The sequence below is a fragment of the Podarcis bocagei genome, assembly GCF_964188305.1.
Source record: "Podarcis bocagei genome assembly, chromosome: W".
NCBI classification, from domain to species: Eukaryota; Metazoa; Chordata; class Lepidosauria; order Squamata; family Lacertidae; genus Podarcis; species Podarcis bocagei.
The window spans coordinates 32,961,592-32,982,637 of NC_138131.1; the positions used below are offsets into that span (position 1 = coordinate 32,961,592).

The 21,046-nt window shown below is 44.9% G+C and overlaps 1 protein-coding gene across 1 annotated transcript in view; it reads right to left on the minus strand.

The window, feature by feature from the left end:
* Positions 1-394: 394 nt before the first annotated feature.
* Positions 395-21,046, minus strand: part of LOC308577903 (uncharacterized protein) — a 238,824-nt gene continuing 218,172 nt past the window's right edge. Inside the window, exon 2 of the mRNA XM_081178275.1 lies at positions 395-560. Within this exon, the coding sequence (XP_081034401.1) occupies positions 492-560 (69 nt within the window). The 3' untranslated portion in view covers positions 395-491. The remainder of the gene's footprint in view (positions 561-21,046) is intronic.

Genomic DNA, 21,046 nt, shown 5'->3' on the forward strand with positions numbered 1-21,046 from the left:
AAAAAAAAAAAGACTGTAGTGATATTAGGCTCTTTCCCTCCTCCCTTTTAGGCCTGATGCCTCTTTGTTGGTAGTTGTTGTGTACTGAGTTGAGCAAAGCGGCAAGCCCCTGGGGAAACCATAACTGGGTTTGTGACCTCTCTCCGCCAAGCTGCCCGGTTCTGCAACTTCTCAGAGCTGGAGAACATGCTTCGTGACCGCCTTGTCGGTGGCCTGAAGGATGAGAAGCTGCAACGATGCCTCTACGCCAAGAAGGACCTAACGTTCCAGGTCGCTCTGGAGGAGGCCCTGGCAACGGAAGCTGCCAAGAGGTCGACGCAAGAGGCACGGCCGAGCCTGCCACCCCAACCGAGGGTCCACCACGAAGACCTCACCGACGACTCAGGATCCGACAGGGAGGAGGTGCACCGAGTACAGCAGCGCACTCAAGCAGCACACAGACCACAGCTGCCTCGACGAGAAGGAGGGAACTGCGCAAGCTGCGGGGAAAGTCACGAGAGGAGGACCTGCCGTTTCCGCAACGCAGAGTGCAGGCAGTGCAGAAAATTGGGACACATCGCCTGGGTGTGTCGAGCTCGGCCCACCCAACGCCAGGCATCAGATGACCAATCCAAGAGCCCCAGGTCCCGGGGCCCAACGCACCAAGGCAACTCTACGGAGCTCACGGACTTCCAGGTATACCAGTTGCCCCACCCCAACGTAGAGAAAATTTATGTAGAGGTACAGATAGAGGGGGCCCCATGCCGCATGGAGCTTGACATGGGTTCAACTCTATCCATAATCTCGGCAAGGACCTTAAGGAAACTGTGTCCTACTGGGGGTCCCAAACTCAGGCCAGCCCCATTCACCCTCCGGGACTTCCAGAAATGTAAGGTCGGCCCACAATGGGGGTGGGGACCTTCAAGGTGCAATATCGAGGGCCGACGCGGCAACTGGACTTGCTTGTGGTCAAGGGCCCCTACATTAGCTTACTGGGATTGGCATGGTTTGGACCACTGGGGCCAACCATCACTGGGGTGAACCACACTACCTTACAAGTGGACGTGGATGCCATCTGCAAGGAATTTCCAGGGGTTTTCGATGGGAAATTGGGACAGTATACGGGGCCCCCCATTGCTCTACAGCTTGACCCCGCAGTACGACCTGTCAGGCTCAAGGCCCGCCGGGTCCCGTTCGCCCTGAAACCCCGTATAGACGAGGAATTGGACCGGCTCGTGGAGCAAGGAGTGCTGGAGCCGGTGCCTAATGCCCCCTGGGAAACCCCAATCGTCACACCCGTCAAGCCTAATGGTTCGGTCCGTATCTGTGCAGACTACAAATGTACCATAAACAAGGCCCTCACGGCCCACGCATACCCAGTGCCAGTGGTCAGCCATGTCCTTGCCACCCTGGCTGGGTCGAAAATTTTTGGCAAGCTGGACTTCTCCCAAGCATATCAACAGCTGCCAGTAGATGAGGCCACAGCAGAGGCACAGATGATTGTGACGCACAGAGGAGCGTTCAGGGTAAAGCGGCTGCAATTCGTTGTCAGTGTGGCACCAGGCATATTCCAGAATCTAATGGACTCGCTCCTTAAAGGGATTCCTGGCGTCACCCCCTTCTTCGATGATGTGTTGATTGCTGGGCCCACACCAGAGGAGTTTGAGGACCGCCTCCGCACCGTTCTGCACCGTTTCCAGACGGCGGGTCTCAAGGTGAAGCGCCTTGTATTTTGCTTGGTTGTTTGTCTCTAGCATTTTTGTATTGTCCTATTTTGCTATGGCTGTATGCTAATGCAATAAAGGTTTGATGATGATGATGATGATGATGTGTTCAGCGTTGTTATACACAAACTCAACTAGCGCCAATTTCTCTACCCAATCGTTCTGCCTCTCACTGACGTAACAGTGTAGGTACTGCTGCAATATTCCATTCGCTCTTTCGGCCTGGCCGTTGGTTTCTGGGTGCCGTGCCGTCGAGAAGCTCACCTCTACCTGCAGCAGGCTCATGAGTTTATGCCAGAACCGTGAGGTAAACTGTCTTCCCCGATTGGATACAACCCTCAATGGCGTCCCATGCAGCCTAAAACTGTTGTCCACAAACAGCCTGTCTGTCTCCCCTGCTGACACCGCATGGGAGCAGGCCACGAAGTGACACATTTTGGTCAGTAGATCGACCACCACCATCACCGCTGTCTTTCCCCTTGACTTGGCAGATCTGTCATAAAATCAATGGACACCACCTCCCAGGGCGTCTCCGGTGTTGGTAAGGGTTCCAGTAACCCTGCTGGTGCGGTTCTTTCCCCTTTGGCCCTCTGGCACCTGTCGCACCCCCGGACATATTCTCATACATCCTCCCTTACCTTGGGCCACCAGAACTGTCTGGTGACTAGTAGCATGGTCTTATGCTGCCCAAAATGCCCGGCTGTGGGGTTGTCATGGAGCTGCCTAAGTATTTTGGCCCTCAATGCCTCTCCTAGCGCATACAGTGCCCTTTTGTAGCACAAGAGCCCTCCTTTTTCCTCAAAACCCCCATTTTCTCCTTTTCCATCTCTGAGCTCCCTGATTTTAGTTTGAGCAAACTCATCGTGTCTGGTGAGGCCAACCAGTTCTTGCTCCCCTACCAGTGCTCCCCCACATGACCAGCGGTCCTCTGGGAACACGTGCCTGGCCACAGGAGGTCCTTCCCCTTCCATGTTTCCTGGAAAGTGCGTCCGCCCTCACATCCCCCCCCCCGCCCAGGAACGTATTGTATCCCAAAGTGATACTGTGAGAACATCTGCGACCACCGGACCTGTCTCTGGTTGAGTACGCGCGCTGTCCGCCAGTATTCCAGGTTCTTGTGGTCTGTTCGGACCTGGATCTGGTGTTGCGCCCCAATCAAAAAGTGTCTGCACTGCCTAAAGGCCAGAAATTCTTTGTCATAAACAGTGTAATTTTGCTCTGACTTGCTCAGTTTCCTGGAGAAAAACGCACAAGGTCTCCAGTCCTCCCCTGACCCTTGTTGCAACAGTACTGCTCCGATGGCCGGGTCTGAAGCTTCTGTCTCCACTCTCAGTGGCTTCCCCGGATCCACGTGCAGGAGCTGCTCCTCAGAGGTGAAGGCCTTCTTTAACCTTTCAAAGGACTTCTGTGCTTCCTTGGTCCATGCAAACAACTTCTTGCCGCTGAGACAATCCGTTATGGGTGCTGTCAAGTGAGCAAAGTTCTTGATGAACTTCCTGTAGAAGTTTCTGAAACCCAGGAAACTCTGCACATCCTTCTTTGTTTTGGGGCTCTTCCATTCCAGCACTGCTTTCACCTTCTCCGGGTCCATGGCCAGCCCCTTGTCCGACAGTCGGTACCCCAGGAACTCCACCTCCCGAGCATGGAATTGGCATTTCTCCAGCTTGACCCACAACTGATGCTTCTTCGATCTCTCTAGCACCTGCCTGATGTCTTTCAGGTGCTGTGCTTCATTTTCAAAGATCAAAACGTCATCCAAAAAGACCACACAATTTTTGTACAGCAGGGGACCCAACACGTGGTGCATAAAGGCTTGAAAGCAGGCGCTGCCCCCTTGTAATCCAAACGGCATGACAAGATACTCAAACGCCCCCAGGGGGGTGAACATGGTCGTCTTCCATTCGTCCCCCTCTCTCACTCTTATCAGATTGTATGCTCCCCCGAGGTCCTGCTTGGTAAAATTTTCCCCCTGTCTCACACGAGTCAAAACATCGTCAATTCTGGGCATGGGGAAGGCTACGGGTTCAGTTACCTTGTTTAGGAGGCGATAATCATCTACAAGGCGATGCTGATTCGTCGTTTTCTTGTCCACAAAGAATATTGGACTCCCCCCTACGGCCTTCGATTCCCTTATGAAACCCCTCTTTAAGTTCTTGTCAATAAACTGCCTCAACTCACTCTTGCATCTCCAGGTTGGACATGGAATACAGCTTACCCACCGGCAACTGGGCCCCCGGAAGCAGGTTGATTTGGCAGTCATAGGGCCTGGGGGGGGCAGCTTGTCAGCCTCTCTGTCGCTGAACACCTCCTTCAAATCTGCATATTGTGGTGGCACGCATCCCTTCTCCTCCAGAGTCACCCCAGCAACCCTGACCATAGTCATTCTTGGTTCCTCCCCCCCAGGCAGTGTTCCAAGCAGTGAGCTGACCCAAAGGGTGAAGGAACATTGATGCCACGACACCACTGGGTCATGGAGTGCCAACCAACTCATTCCCAGTATAATGGGGGATCCCGCCAGTGTGGCCATGTGAAAGGCAATGGTTTCCGTGTGCCTAGAAACCCTCATCCTCAATGGGGGTGTCTGGTGTGTCACTCCCCCCCCCCCAGTAGCTCCCTGCCATCAATGGTGGTCACTTGCAAGGGGAAATCTAGTGGCAACAGGTGTAGTTGGTGCTCCAGAGCGAAGTCTCTGCTGAAAAAGTTGCAAGAAGAACCCGAATCAAGAAGAGCGTGGACTTCTACTGGGTGCCCATTAGGGAGTTCTAGCACCACTTCAACTGCTATGCCTGCCTTGGGAGGGTCTGGTTGGGGCTCTTCTACTGGTCACCTGCCTGGCTGCTGCCCCTGTTGGTCTGCAGCCAGGCTTATTCGTTTCCCTGCACCTGAGCCTTCTCTCCCTCCTCTTTGCCTGCTGCCCCCATCATGCCTTGCCAGGATTTTTTCTGGAGACAGACCTTCGCGAAATGTCCAGGGCGCTGACAGATGAAACACTTTTGGGCTGTTTTCCAGTCCCTCCCCTCTTTCTTCCTGAGCTCACTGACGTTTGAAAACTCTCTCGCACGGGCTCCATCAATTTCCATTGGCTCGGCTGCCGGCAGACTGTGGGAAGTCCCTGTAGGCATCTCCGGAATGCGGTTGCCATGGAAACACTCTCCTCTGGCCTCCCGCCTTTCCTGAACCCACGCCTCCTGCCGTACTCCAACCGCTAACACTGTTTTAGTTAGCTCATCCATGGACCGTGGGCAGGGGGCTCTGGATAATTCATCCTTTACTTCGGGATTCAAGCCTGCCTCAAACAGAGCTTTCAGGGGTTCAGAATCTAGGTCCCGGCCTAGATTGTGCACTAACATCGCAAAACGCGACCAGTAGCTCCTGACGGTCAGAGACCCCTGTTTGAAACTCAGCAGCTCCCTTCGTGTCACACTTCCTTCCGCCTCACTGGAGAATATAGCGTCCATTGCCTGATAAAATTTCTTCAGGTCTTTCAAAGCATCATTCCCCGCTGCTATGAGTGGCCTAATCCATTCGCGAGCACCCCCCTCAAGGTGTCCAATTACAAAAGCAACGCGCTCCTGGTCGCTAGTAAACTCCCCTTCTTGCAATTCCAACACATATTGTATCTCTGTTTTAAACGTGTTGTAATCTTGGGGCTTTTCTCCAAACTTATTCACTAGCCCTGGGACCTTCCTTCCGATCGGGGTAGCTCTGACCTGACCATCCTGTGCTCGCCTCTCCTCCAGCCGAGCTGACAGCATAGCAACGTGCGCCTCGAGGTCTCAGTTCCTCTCAATTAGCCTTCGCACCATAGCTTCCTGCTCCGTCTCCGTGGCTGGTCCGGTCTGGCTCATCGTGCTGCCTTCACATGGCTACCCTCGAGCAATGTCAGGGACTCTCTCAGATTGCTGTTACGGGTATCAGGGGGTTGCTCGAGAGCAATCAGGCAAATGCCTCCCTAGTCTGTTGTAAAGCCTTGTTATTGGTGCCAAAAAAAAAAAAAAACCCACCTTCACCATGCAGAGCTCCTCTATTCTGTGGCTTGCTCATTCACTGGCAGAATCTGAGAGTGGGCGGTCCTTAAACCTTCCCCAGATAGTTTCTTGATGCCCAGTCTGCGCCTCCCCTCTCTGTGCGGAAGCCTACTGCGCAAGGAATGCGTGGGTAACGGAGGACCTCTCTCCTCCCCGCTTTGCTCAGGCAAGGTGTCCTGGCACCGCCTCACCTCCTCCGAGCCCTGAAGCTCCTCTCCACTAGAGGCGTGGCTATTCTCCTCCGCTGAGGAGGTGCTGCTTCCCACGATCTGTGAAGTGGGACTATTGTCCTTTGTTCTTTCTCTCTTTGCTGTCTGATGAGAAAGAGGAAGGAGCTAAGGTAGAATGCTCCAAGTGTATATGTAAATAAAGTAGATTAGCCAAAATGCTGTGATACTGAGTTTCGTTATGCAAACTGCAAATACTCTGCAGGTTCCTAAGTGTGCTGATGCCTTTTGGTATCAATCACTGTGATGTTCAGGCTGAAGAAAGCTTTTGAAGCTGCCAAACAACAGACCAGGAGGGAGAGAACTTGCCAGTTGGGCATGTGTCTCTGCCAGGGTCCTACATGAGAGTAGGACGATCCCTACACAGTGCACATGCAAAGTAAGGCCTATTCAGGCATCCAGCCTCACATGAGATAGGAGCAGGGTTGGCCTACTCATATAGCAAGGTGAGGCAACTGCCTCTGTCAGCAGGATCCACAGAAGTGGCAAATCAAGCCTCTGAGGAATGCATTGCCTCTGTTGCTGCTGCAGTGCCAGGGTTCCTTGGAGGCCCAATCTGCTGCCTCCTCAGCAGCTGCTCCAAATGTTGCCTCCACAATGGCCTCTTGGCAAATAGGAGGGACTGCTGGTCTTCCTCCTATGGAGACTGCCCTCCGGGGTCTCCTGGACTCTGCACCTGCCTTTGATTACCAGTCCAACCATCAGGTAAAGTTGCTTTGACCCTCACCCTTGTTTTCTATGTAGATCTTCACTCCTCCCTTCTTCCCTGGTGTGGGGGACACCATTTTATGGCTTGCCTCAGGTGCTAAAATGTATTGGGCCAGCCCTGAGTGGGAGAGTGGGTCTGTGCATGTTGACCCTGCTTAGACACCCAAACCATTCCCTCACAAATGCTGCCTGCATGCTAGAGATATGCCTATTGTGAAAAAACCTCCTGAACATGTATCAGCTGTCCCTGTGACCTGTAACTCTGAGCACCATAATTTTAAAATGGGGACTGGAAATACACTGGCAAACAGCATAATTAATACACTATAAACATAATGTGAACTGACTGACTGGCACCGAACAGTACCTAGGTGGCCACAATTTTGCACCAGCTGAAATTTCCAAACCGTCTTCAAAATCAACCTCATGTTGTCTGGGCAGCCTCAGTGCATTACAATCGTCAGGATCCCACTAGTGCATAGATAACTGAGACAACTGGCATACCTTCCCTAGCTCCTATAAAAGATTCTTGGCTGCCATCATCTGGGCAAACTTGGTTGGTCCTTCAGGGGAGAGTGCAACCTCCATCTAAGACCAGCCAAAAACCTCTATCCCGTGCAGTCTGTTTCCCTACTTATAGTGCCTCCATTTTGTCTGGACTAAAGTCTCTGCTTGTTCTCCCTCATTTAGCCCAAAACAGCTTCCAGGCACCAGTTCAGGAGTTTAACTGATAATAATAAATATAATACTTTATTATTTAGACCCCACCCATCTGGCTGGGTTTCCCCAGCCACTCTGGGCGGCTTCCAACAGAATATTAAAATGCAATGATTCATCAAATATTAAAAGCTTCCCTAAACAAACAGGGCTGCCTTCAGATGTCTTCTAAAAGTCCGATAGTTGTTTATTTCATTGACATCTGATGGGAGGGTGTTCCACAGGGCGGGAGCCACTACTGAGAAGGCCCTCTGCCTGGTTCCCTGTAACTTCGCTTCTCATTCTCACAGTGAGGGAACCGCCAGAAGGCCCTTGGTGCTGGATCTCAGTGTCCGGGCAGAACGATGGGGGTGGAGACGCTCCTTCAGGTCTACTGGGCTGAGGCCGTTTAGGACTTTAAAGGTCAGCACCAACACTTTGAATTGTGCCCAGAAACGTACTGGGAGCCAATGTAGGTCTTTCAGGACCAGAGTTATGTGGTCTCGGCGGCCACTCCCCGTCACCAGTCTAGCTGCCGCATTCTGGATTAGTTGTAATTTCTGGGTCACCTTCAAAGTTAGCCCCACATAGAGCGCATTGTAGTAGTCCAAGCGGGAAATAACCAGAGCATGCACCACTCTGGCAAGAGAGTCCATGGGCAGAGAGGGTCTCAGCCTGCATACCAGATAGCAATAGAAAAAAGACAGTCACAGAACTGAGAAATTGCACAAAACAAATGAAATACCGTGAAAATCCCTGAAACGAGAAGTAATCGACTAGAAATATTATCTTGTGGAAATAAACTAAATAATAAAAATCAAAAAGGAAAAAATTAGAAAAACCTAAGATTGAACAGAGCCTTAACGGGATGCCGGCTACAAACCTCGTTTCACTGAACTATTCAGTTTCCTCGGAAGGAAATAGAAAAATCATAAACTTTAAACGAACAAAATTCAAAAAAGGGGGTAGAACCCCCCAAAATTCTGACGTATTATAATCCTAGCTTGACCTAGGTAAGACAAAGCGCAGTAATAAAGGATTGAGGACTCAAAAGTACAGTTTCTAATACTGAATTTACAAAAAAAGTTTGAAAACCTAAATGGCAAGTTTTAAACAAAGCCCAACTTGAAGAAAGCAAAGCACAGTAATAAAGGGTTGAGGACTCAACTGTGAAAATTCTAGTGCTGCTTTTACAAAAAGGTTTAAAAACCTAAATGGCACAAATTCAAAGAAAGGAATACAAGATAAGCTGTTTTAGATTTCAAACAAACTCAAGAACAGGGCTGAAACGCTCCCATGGTCTAGATGTTACTGGGTGTTTCCAATCACAGGTTTATATACTATAGGGTGAAAATTTTTTTTAAGGGACAGGCCATTTTGTTCAAACAATGGGCGGGATTGGAAAAGTTTGGAAAAAATAACAAGAATGATATTGAATGGCGTTGTAGAAAATTATAAAAATGAACTAAAGTCAATATAAGCATTGAGACCTCACGGAATTAAGGAGCCAAATCTAAAAATCCAATATATTTCTTTCTGTAATAATTTCTTTCTTAAGATATCCATGTTTGCCTCAGGAGTGTGATGTTTATAAATGATAAACCATCTGAAATTCGTTGCCTTATGTTTAGCCTCTAAGAAGTGAGATGTAAGAGGTGCTTCCAACACCTTGTTAAAAATACGATTCTTATGCTCTAGTATTCTAGTTTTAACCGTTCTTGTAGTGCTGCCCACGTACCAACGGTCGCAAATACATTGAATTGCATATACCACTCCACGGGAATTACAGTTGGTAAATGCTTCCAGTTTGATAATGCTGTTGGTTCCAGGTATAATAAAATCTTTCATCTCAACTGTTAAACTATACGCTGCACATCTTCCGCATTTAAAATGTCCCTTCATATTGCAGTCTTGCGGCTGGTTCTTATCTGTTATATCTGTGTGTACAAGCATGTCTTTAAAGTTCCTGGTTCTACGGAAACTGATCCGTGGAGTTATAAAAGGGCAGCCTGGTTCGTCTTGTATCAGGTGCCAATGTTTTCTGATTGTCTTATCAATTGAATTGGATAATGGGGTGGCTTGTTCTTGATAACTTATGATGACAATGCTGTTGATGTGTCTAATGTTGAATCTTGTTGTGTTGCACGAACTAACAAAGTTCTTCATGCAGGATGTATTCACGAGGCGCACCGAAGATTTGGTCACATGTCATGGCAGGCACTGGCCAAGATGCCTGGGTTGGTTCAGGGTATGTCCATCAAACCCTGTAAGTTTCACATGAAATGTATATCTTGTGCTGAAAACAAAGTAAAGATTGCTCCGAAAGGCAAGGTGTCTGACAGACAGGCTTCCAAACCCTATCAGCTAGTCCATGCAGACCTGGTAGGTCCACTTGCACCCTCTTTGGGTGGAGCAATGCACTTCATGGTTTTAATTGATTCTTTTTCCAGGTACATTCATGTGTTTGTGCTCCAGCAGAAGTCAGAAGCGTTTCCTAAGTTCAAGGCATTCTGCGCTTGGTTGGAGAATGCTCACAGTAAACGCACTGGCTGTTTATTTACTGATTGAGGCGCTGAATTCACTTCTCAGCAGTTTGAAGCTTTCCTGACTGAGAAGGGAATCCAGCACGACCTCTCAAGTCCCAGATCTCCATGGGAGAATGGACTTTGCGAGTGGGCAAGCCAGACTTTGCTGCAAGGCCTTAAAACCTTGTTGCATGATGCCAATCTCCCTGAGAAATATTGGGCTGAAGCTTTATCGTGTTTCCTTTATTCCTATAGCAGGAGACTGTCATCACCTATTGGTTGTACTCCCTATGAGAAGATGTTTGGTAAGAAACCTTACATCAAGCACATGAGAATCTTTGGTTCTGACATGTGGGTCCACACCCCACAGAGCAGCAAGCTTGGGAAGCGTGGGGCACATAGTTTGTTCACAGGGTACGAAAAAGGTGCATACAGGGTATTCATGACTGACTCTAAGACCATTAGGGTCACAAAGAGTGTTGAGTACAATCCCAAATGGGGGGGGGGATTTTTCAGAGTCACTCAGAGGGGGATAAAGATGATGAGGTAGAAGAGGAAGCTGAGGATGATGATCAGAATTCAGATTCCAGCTCAGTGAGCAGCGCTGGTGCTGCTGTCAGCGACAGTGATGACACAGCAGACTACAAGAGCGCAAAGGCCTCAGTCAGACCATCTGATGCGTCTGACATTGAATTGGAAGAACCACTGTTCACCATTGGCCTCTTTTCTCCTAAGAAGGAGGAGATGAGTGCAGAAGACTTGCGTCTAGCACGCAGATCTGAAAGGGCCACAAAAGGCAAACCTCCAAAGAGATTTGCTGATGAGTTTGCTAAGATAGCAACTGCTGTTCTTAGTAGCTCAGAGAAGGTGTGGGAACCATCAAGCTTCCAAGAGGTGCAAGAATTAACCTCTAAAGATGCTGAACCATGGCTTAATGCCATGAAGGCTGAAGTTGATTCCTTTAATAGGAACCAAACCTGGGAGCTAGTGCCAGTAGTCCCAGGAATGAGACTGGTTGGCAGCAAATGGGTCTTCAAGGCCAAGACAGACCAAACTAGCAAGGTTGTCAGGCACAAAACCAGATTGGTCGCCAGAGGTTTTTCACAGGTACCAGGACAGGATTAGCACGAGACCTACTCACCCACCGTCAAGTATGAGAGCATTAGACTAATGCTCAAGGTTGCTGAAGAGGAGAAACTGCACGTTTCTCATCACGATGTGAACACAGCTTTTTTGTACGAGGTTTTGGGGGAGGAGCTGTATATGCTTCCACCTGATGGAATGCAGATACAGAAGAAAATGGCCTGTAAACTACAGAAGTCCCTATAGGGTCTCAAGCAGAGTGCCAGGTGTTGGGACACAAAACTCACTGAGACATTGCTTTCTCTAGGTTTTCACCAAGGCAAAGCTGATCCATGTGTGTTTGTCAAAGAGGAGGGGCAAAGCAAACTGTATTGTTTATGCTTTGTTGATGATATTCTTCTTTTCTGGAAGAATCAGGCTTTGTACCAAAGCACCCTAGCTCAACTGAAGGAGCACTTTGACATGATGGATCTTGGTGAGGTATCCAACTATCTTTCTCTGCAGGTAGAGAAAGACCAGGCAGGTAATTTTCTGGTACACCAAACACAAAAAATTGCTGATGTATTAACCAGGCTGAATTTGGTTGATGCAAATCCTGTAGACACACCGATGGTGACAGGTTACCAGGTAGATAGTACTGCTGAAGCATTTTCTGACACCACACTGTACAGATGCATTCTAGGCAAGCTGAATTTTATTGCTAGATGTTCAAGACCTGACATAGCTGTAAGCACTAACCTGCTTAGCAGACATGTCAACAATCCTACTGTTCAGGATTGGAAAGCTCTGAAGCGCATAGCCCGCTATTTGAAGGGGACTTTGCACTACAGACTGAGGTTCACAAGTCAGAAGACTGGAGGTCTTGAAATCTTTGCAGATGCTAGTTTTGGAAGTGACACCACGGATGGTACAAGCACTTCTGGACTGTGCTACATGTACAACCACTGTCTGTTTGACTGGCTGTGCAAAAAGCAGACGACAGTAAGCCTAAGTTCCTGTGAGGCAGAACTCAATGCCCTGTCATCTTCACTCATGGGTTGTGAATGGTTGATGTAACTGTTTCAGGACATCAGAGTCAAAGTGACATGTCCTATAAAGGTGTATCAAGATAACAGATCCTGTTTGGCTTTGTTGGCCTCAGAGAGTTGCAAGCAAAGAACCAAATATTTGCAGATAAAGCTACATTGTGCAAGAGAGTGTATTCAGAAAGGACTCATTCTGGTGTCCTACATGCCAGGAAACGAAATTCCTACAGATCTGTTGTCTAAGGTTGTTAACAGAGAACAACTTAAGGTTTATGTACAGAGCTTGCAATTGGGTTGAACCACAAGTACGACAGGACTTACATGGAAAGGGGGAGGATGTAGTTCCATTCCACCTTAAAAGGGTACAGGCATGATATTTGTGTGTCACATGCCTGTTTACTTCCAGCACTTTCTATATAGCTTTTGTATATAGCTTTTGTGTTACTGCTTTTTTTGCAGCAGACAAAGGGAAGCAGACATATTTTTTCCTTTGTTCCTGCTGCTGAATAAAATGCTGTAATATAATGCTTACACGTTTCTCTGTCCACCTCTTCTGCTGTGAGAAGATTTACACACTCTGCTGATAGAGCATGCATGGGTCTCTAAACATATCTGTGACTCGTAATACCACCCTGGTATTACCTTATCTAATGCAGCCCTGTTTAGGGTAGATGGAGTGCATTTATCTGACAAAGGTGGTTGGCCAAGGTCCCAGATGGCTTGAAGGACTGTTTGCGAAGTAAGGGTGTTGGCGGCGAGCGCTAGGCTCGTGTGGGAGTTAGGCATTGGCTTATTGAAGTGGGTGGGAGGGGAGGTGCAGCCATCACCTGCCCCTCCATAGAATCATAGAATCATAGAGTTGGAAGAGACCACAAGGGCCATCGAGTCCAACCCCCTGCCAAGAAGGAAACACCATCAGAGCACCCCTGACATATGGTTGTCAAGCCTCTGCTTAAAGACCTCCAAAGAAGGAGACTCCACCACACTCCTTGGCAGCAAATTCCACTGTCAAACAGCTCTTACTGTCAGGAAGTTCTTCCTAATGTTTAGGTGGAATCTTCTTTCTTGTAGTTTGGATCCATTGCTCCGTGTCCGCTTCTCTGGAGCAGCAGAAAACAACCTTTCTCCCCCCTCTATGTGACATCCTTTTATATATTTGAACATGGCTATCATATCACCCCTTAACCTCCTCTTCTCCAGGCTAAACATGCCCAACTCCCTTAGCCGTTCCTCATAAGGCATCGTTTCCAGGCCTTTGACCATTTTGGTTGCCCTCCTCTGGACACATTCCAGTTTGTCAGTGTCCTTCTTGAATTGTGGTGCCCAGAACTGGACACAGTACTCCAGGTGAGGTCTGACCAGAGCAGAATACAGTGGCACTATTACTTCCCTTGATCTAGATGCTATACTCCTATTGATGCAGCCCAGAATTGCAGTGGCTTTTTTAGCTGCCGCGTCACACTGTTGGCTCATGTCAAGTTTGTGGTCAACCAAGACTCCTAGATCCTTTTCACATGTACTGCTCTCAAGCCAGGTGTCACCCATCTTGTATTTGTGCCTCTCATTTTTTTTGCCCAAGTGCAATACTTTACATTTCTCCCTGTTAAAATTCATCTTGTTTGTTTTTGCCCAGTTCTCTAATCTGTCAAGGTCGTTTTGAAGTGTGATCCTGTCCTCTGGGGTGTTAGCCACCCCTCCCAGTTTGGTGTCATCTGCAAATTTGATCAGGATGCCCTTGAGTCCATCATCCAAGTCGTTGATAAAGATGTTGAATAAGACCGGGCCCAAGACAGAACCCTGTGGCACCCCACTAGTCACTCTTCTCCAGGATGAAGAGGAACCATTGATGAGCACCCTTTGGGTTCAGTCAGTCAGCCAGTTACAAATCCACTGAGTGGTAGCATAGTCAAGACCGCATTTTACCAGCTTCTTTACAAGAATATCATGGGGCACCTTGTCAAATGCCTTGCTGAAATCAAGGTAGGCTACATCCACTGCGTTCCCTTCATCTACCAGGCTTGTAATTCTGTCAAAAAACGAGATCAGGTTAGTCTGACATGACTTATTTTTCAGAAATCCATGCTGACTATTGGTGATCACAGCATTCCTTTCTAGGTGCTCACAGACTGTTTGCTTAATGATCTGCTCCAGAATCTTCCCTGGTATTGATGTCAGACTGACTGGGCGGTAATTATTTGGGTCCTCTCTTTTCCCCTTTTTGAAAATAAGGACAACATTTGCCCTCCTCCAGTCTGCCGGGACTTCGCCTGTTCTCCAGGGATTCTCAAAGATGACTGCCAGTGGTTCTGAGATCACCTCTGCCAGTTCTTTTAATACTCTTGGATGCAGTTCATCTGGCCCTGGAGACTTGAATACATCTAAACTAGCCAAGTATTCTTGTACTATCTCCTTAGTTATTCTGGGCTGTGTTTCCTTTGCTGAATCATTTGCTCCAAATTCTTCAGGTCGGGCATTGTTTTCCTTATCGGAGAAGACTGAGGCAAAGAAGGCATTGAGGAGTTCAGCCCTTTCTGTGTCTCCTGTTTGCATTTCACCATCTTCTCCTCTGAGTGACCCCACTGTTTCTTTGTTCTTCCTTTTGCTACGATCATACCCATAAAAGCCTTTTTTGTTGCTTTTAACCTCTCTAGCAAGCCTGAGTTCATTCTGTGCTTTAGCTTTTCTGACTTTGTGTCTACACGTGCTGGCTATTTGTTTGAATTCCTCTTTGGTGGTCCCCCCCCCTTTTCCATTTTTTGTACACATCCTTTTTTAATCTTAACTCAGTTAAAAGTTCTTTAGATAGCCACCCTGGCTTCTTTAGGCACCTTCCATGTTTCCGTCTCATTGGTATTGCCTGACGTTGTGCTTTTACTATCTCCCTCTTAACAAACTCCCAGCCATCATGAACTCCCTTTCCTTTTAGTATTACTGTCCATGGGATCTCACCCAGCACTTCCCTAAGTTTTATGAAGTCGGCTTTCTTAAAGTCAAGAAATTGAGAAGCATAATAACTTCACAATGTCTCTGCAGGTACTAAGTTGGAATATCCGAGGTTTGAACTCCCCTGATAAGAGGGGGGAAAATTTTCATTTATTGAAAAAGGAAAAATTGGACTTGATATGTTTACAAGAAACCCATGTGATCAGAACACATAGGAAAGTTTTAATTAACAAAAGATTAGGACAAGAATTCATTTCATCAGACAAAGTCAAAAAGAGAGGAGTGGTGATTTACGCAAAAGAAAGTTTATTACCCAAATTTGTTTTTAAGGATGACCAAGGAAGATTTGTGGCTATTGAAATACAATATCAAGGTGAGAAATTCTTGATAGTAGGGATATACGCACCAAATGAGGGGAAATCAGAATTTTACAAGAAACTGCATGAGACACTGTTGGACTTTATGGACTTTAACATCATTATGCTGGGAGATATGAATGGAGTGGTATCGACAAATATGGATAAGTCAGAAAGACAAGTGGTGACAAAAGACGGAAGACTACCCAAGACCTTTTTTGAAATGACAGACAATATGGACTTAATTGACATTTGGAGAACCAAGAACCCCCTAGGTAGAGAGGGGACTTTTTATTCTGAAGTCCAAAAGACTTGGACAAGGTATGACCAAATCTGGATAACTAGAGGAATGGCTCCCAGGATTCGAAAAGTGGAAATTTGCCCAAAAACTTGCTCCGACCATAACCCTGTGAAGATGGAAATGAAACCAACATCGACTGGTTCCTTCAGATGGAGGATGAATGACGCCTTGCTCAGAGATCCAGAAATTATTAAGAAGGCCCAAAAAACTATAAAAGACTATTTTGAGATAAACTTGAAGACCATAGTGGAAAAAAGAACAATCTGGGACGCAAGTAAAGCCGTGATGAGAGGGTTCTTGATCCAGCAAAATGCAATTAAAAGGAGAACTCAAAATGAGAAAAAAAGAGAAGATTTTGGAAAAAATAAGAGGAGAGAAAAAACTTAGAGCTAAACCAAAATCACAAGAGATCCTGAGAGAAATTAAGTTTTATCAAGTACAATATATGAAAATGATAAATCAGGACATTGAATGGAAAGTTAAACAGATGAGACAAAAGACCTTCGAATCAGCTAACAAATGTGGAAAGTTGCTAGCATGGCAGTTGAAGAAGAGACAAAAATTAAATACGGTTACTAATCTTGAAGTGGATGGAAAGAATATCCAGAATCCACAGGAGATTAGGATTTGCTTCCAGAGATATTTTAAACAACTTTACACACAAGGGCCGCAGTTCGAGTCGAAAATTGACCAATTTTTGAAGATTAATGGATTACAAAAAATTTCTCAAGAAAATAAAATATTATTGAACTACAAAATAACTGAACAAGAGGTGGAAGGCGCCATTCAGAATATGCAACTGGGCAAATCTCCAGGGCCTGATGGACTGACCTCCAAGTACTACAGAACTTTGAAAGACTATTTAATTCAACCATTAAAGGAGGTTTGTAATGAAATTATGGAGGGGGGAAAGGCACCAGAGACGTGGAAAGAAGCTTATATCACACTTATACCGAAGATTGAGTCTGAAAAGACACAACTCAAGAATTACCGCCCCATATCCCTACTCAATGTGGATTACAATTTTTTTGCAGATATATTGGCTAGAAGATTGAAAAAAGTTTTGGCAGAGGTGATTCACAAAGACCAGGCTGGCTTTCTCCCTGGAAGACATCTATCGGATAATATGAGGAATATAATTGACATTTTGGAAAAGTTGCAGGTGAACATTAATACAAAAGCAGTTTTGATCTTTATAGATGCGGAGAAGGCCTTTGATAATATCTCTTGGAGTTTTATGAAGAAAAATCTTCAGGGGATGGGGGTGGGACAAAACTTTGAGAATGGTATAGGGGTGATATATTCTGAGCAAAAAGCTAAATTGATAGTAAATAATGTGGTTACAGAAGAGTTTAAAATTGAGAAAGGGACACGACAAGGGTGCCCAGTTTCCCCACTGCTTTTCATTTCGGTCCTGGAGGTTTTGCTAAATATGATTAGAAGGGACAAATTGATTCAAGGTGTCCAGGTCGGAGTTAAACAATACAAGCTTAAAGCTTTTGCAGATGATCTCGTTTTGACATTACAGGAGCCGATATCTAGTACTAAGAGGGCCTTGGAAGTGATTCAGGATTTTGGTCAAGTGGCAGGTTTTAAACTGAATGTACTGAAAACTAAGGTTTTGGAGAAAAACTTGACGCCGATAGAGAAAGAGAGGTTTCAGAAAGAGACAGATTTAACATTAGTAAAGAAGGTAAAATACTTGGGGGTTAACATGACATCTAAGAATGTGAACTTATTTAAAGACAACTATGAGAAATGCTGGTCAGAGGTGAAAAAAGATCTAGAAATCTGGACGAATTTGAAGCTTTCCTTGCTGGGTCGTATTGCTGTTATTAAGATGAATGTATTGCCGAGAATGTTATTTTTATTCCAATCATTGCAAATCATTGATAAGATGGACTGTTTCAAGAGGTGGCAAAGAGATATAACCAGATTTGTCTGGCAGGGCAAAAAGCCCAGAATAAAATTTAAGATTCTTACTGATGCTAAAGACAGAGGGGGGTTTGCCCTGCCAGACTTTACACTTTATTATGAGTCAGCAGCTTTCTGCTGGCTGAAGGAATGGCTACTTCTTGAGAACACAGACGTTTTGGACCTTGAAGGGTATGATAATATATTTGGGTGGCATGCATACTTATGGTACGGCAAGGTAAAAGCACATAAGGCATTTAAAAACCATATTGTCAGGAAAGCTTTGTTTAATGTCTGGATAAGGTACAAAGACTTTTTGGAGAGCAAAACTCCAAGGTGGCTATCACCTATGGAAGCGAAAGCTTTGAAAAAACTCAACATGGAGGCTAAATGGCCAAAATATTGGGAAATTTTAGAACAGGAAGGTGACAAATTGAAATTGCAGAGTTATGATAAACTTAAAGAGAAGGTGCGAGACTGGTTACATTACTTTCAAATAAGAGAAGCTTACAATCTGGATAAAAAGATTGGTTTTCAGGTGGAAAAATCAAAGTTAGAAACAGAATTGTTAGAACCCAATGCTAAGATACTTTCAAGAATGTACAATTTGCTGTTGAAATGGAATACTGAGGAAGAAACGGTAAAATCTGCAATGATCAAATGGGCACAAGATATAGGACATAACATCAGGTTTGCTGACTGGGAGAAGTTATGGACCACCGGAATTAAATTTACGGCATGTAATGCCTTAAGAGAGAATATTATGAAAATGATATATTTCAAAAATATATCACTTGCCCGATAACAAATGTTGGAAATGTAAAGAAATTGAAGGTTCATTCTTTCACTTTTGGTGGACGTGCCCAAGGATTAAGGCTTTCTGGGAAATGATATATAATGAACTGAAAAAGGTATTTAAATATACTTTCCTCAAGAAACCAGAGGCCTTCCTCCTGGGCATTGTTGGCCAATTGGTGTTAAAGAAGGATAGAATTTTCTTTATGTACGCTACAGCAGCAGCAAGAATTCTCATCGCAAAGCATTGGAAGACACAAGATCTACCCACCTTGGAAGAATGGCAGATGCAACTAATAGACTATATGGAGATGGCGGAAATGACTGGCAGAATCCGAGACCAGGGAGAAGAGTCGGTGGAAGAAGATTGGAGGAAATTTAAAATTTACTTGCAGAAACATTGTAAAATTTTTGAATGTTGATGACATTGAAATGAATTGAAGGGGCTCTAGCAACAAGGTAAAAAGTAGAAGGGGACTAATAATAGATAAACTAATAGATCAGGAATTTGCTGAACTAAATTTAAAAGGGATACAATAATGGGAGACGTGAGGAAGTCAGGAAAATAAGTCAATTTAAAGTGGCGAGATTAAGAAAGAGAGAAATTTTGTTTTTCTTTTATGTGTTTTTTTCTTTTTGTGTTTAATGTTTGTATTTTTGTATTTTGTACTTTTGTGTTTTTGTATTTTGTATTTGTTTTGCATTTGCCTTTTGTGTTTTTTAAACTTTTCTATTGTCAGGACAGACGAGGCAAGATGGTGACGTGAACGGCAGCCTTGTCTTATGCTAGGTAAAGCTGTGCTTTTACTATCTGCTTTGATGGGCTCTAAGGGCTCTAAGATACCTTAAGGCGTTTATTTTAGAAGTTTTATGGTATTATGGTTCAGACTATTTCTACTTCTCCCATAAATCTGCAAGTAAACGCGGCAGATAAAGACTGTTAAAGGGAGTAGGGCTCATTAACAGCACAACTTGCCCTGACCCTGCAATTTTAAGAAATTTTCTCCCTATTTTCTTGCCGACATGAGAGGGAAGAAACGCTGCAGGCAAGCGTGCCTACTTTGGCTTAAAGATTGGATAAAACTGGAGAACAGAGACCTATTGGATTTAGAAGGTTTCAATAATTGGTACGGGTGGCACGCATATCTCTGGTATGAGAAGGTGAAAGTCCACAGGGCTTTCTTAAATCATATTTTCAGGGGACCAATATATCAGGTCTGGGAAAGAAATAAGAACCTTCTTGAAAGAAAAACACCATGGTGGATCTCACCGGTAGAGGTCTTAACAATAAAAAAAACCAACATGGAAGGGAAGACAGCCACTTACGAAGATTTGGTAAGAAAATCAGAACAAGGGCTTAAACTTAAACCTTATGAGGAAATAAAGGATCAATTCACCGGCTGGCTACAATATCATCAGGTGAATGATATGTTAAAGCAAGATAAAAGAAAAATGGGCTTTGAGGACAAGAAATCAAAATTCAATATAGAAATAATAGAAGGTAAAAACAAAACATTGTCTAAATTATATGACATATTACTGGAATGGCATACAAAAGACGAGGAAGTCAAAGAGGCAATGATTAAATGGGCAATTGACTTCGGCTATAACATCGAGTTTGAAAAGTGGTTGAAATTGTGGAATAGAGATATTAAATTTACGGCCTGTACGAGTTTGAGAGAAAATGTTTGGAAAATGCTCTATAGATGGTATCTTACGCCGGCAAAATTGGCTAAAATCTATAGATCAGAAAATAAGACATGCTGGAAATGTGGTGAAGTGGAGGGAGACCTCTACCATATGTGGTGGCAATGCAACAAGGTGAAGGTTTTTTGGGAAGCAATTTATAATGAACTTAAAAAAGTTTTTAAATATACTTTTCCCAAAAGACCTGAGGCCTTTTTGTTGGGAATTATGGGTAAGGAAATAAAAAATGAAGATAAAAAAATATTTCTCTATGCCACCACAGCCGCAAGAATTATGCTGGCACAAAACTGGAAAACAGAAACTATACCTAACGTAAGTGACTGGCAGGTCAAAATGATTAACTATGCCGAGCTAGATAGATTAACAGGCAGAATACGAGACCAAGACGACCAGAAATTTCAAAAAAATTGGAGTAAATTTTGGAAATATATTGGAACGGATATATAGGAGGAACTGGCGGTATTAGAAAAACTTTATCAGCTAATAATTATAAACTTTAATAAACTAATTACGTAATCCGGGATTTATTTGATACTTACCAAAAGGGTGAAGGGAAGTCAAAGGTTAAGTAGAGCCTAATGTTTATATTATTTTTTTGTATGATTGTACGCTTACTTTTTGTATAGCATGAAAATAGGATGAACAATTTATGTTAAAATGTTTATTTTTGTATCTGTTTGTCTTTTTTCTTTTTCTTTTACAAATTCTGAATAAAAATCTACTTGCAAAAAAAAAGAAAAGAAACGCTGCAGGCAGCATTCCAATGAAGCTACGAGCACTGCCAAAAAACAGACAAATATCAGGGATTTCTTGCCTGACAATGACCTAAATGAGATCTGTAGAAACTTTCCTACAGCAAATAGTTATGAGGTCCTTGCTCCCAGTATTACTCATGAGGAGCCTGCCGGCACTGTGGATGGCCTACAACTAGCCTCGAACCTGTGCATGAAGGAACAGATGGAACAGACTCTTGAGTCCCTGCAAAAAACTTCACCTGAATTATCCCAGTCACCAGCTCAGTTAAACAAGGACCGA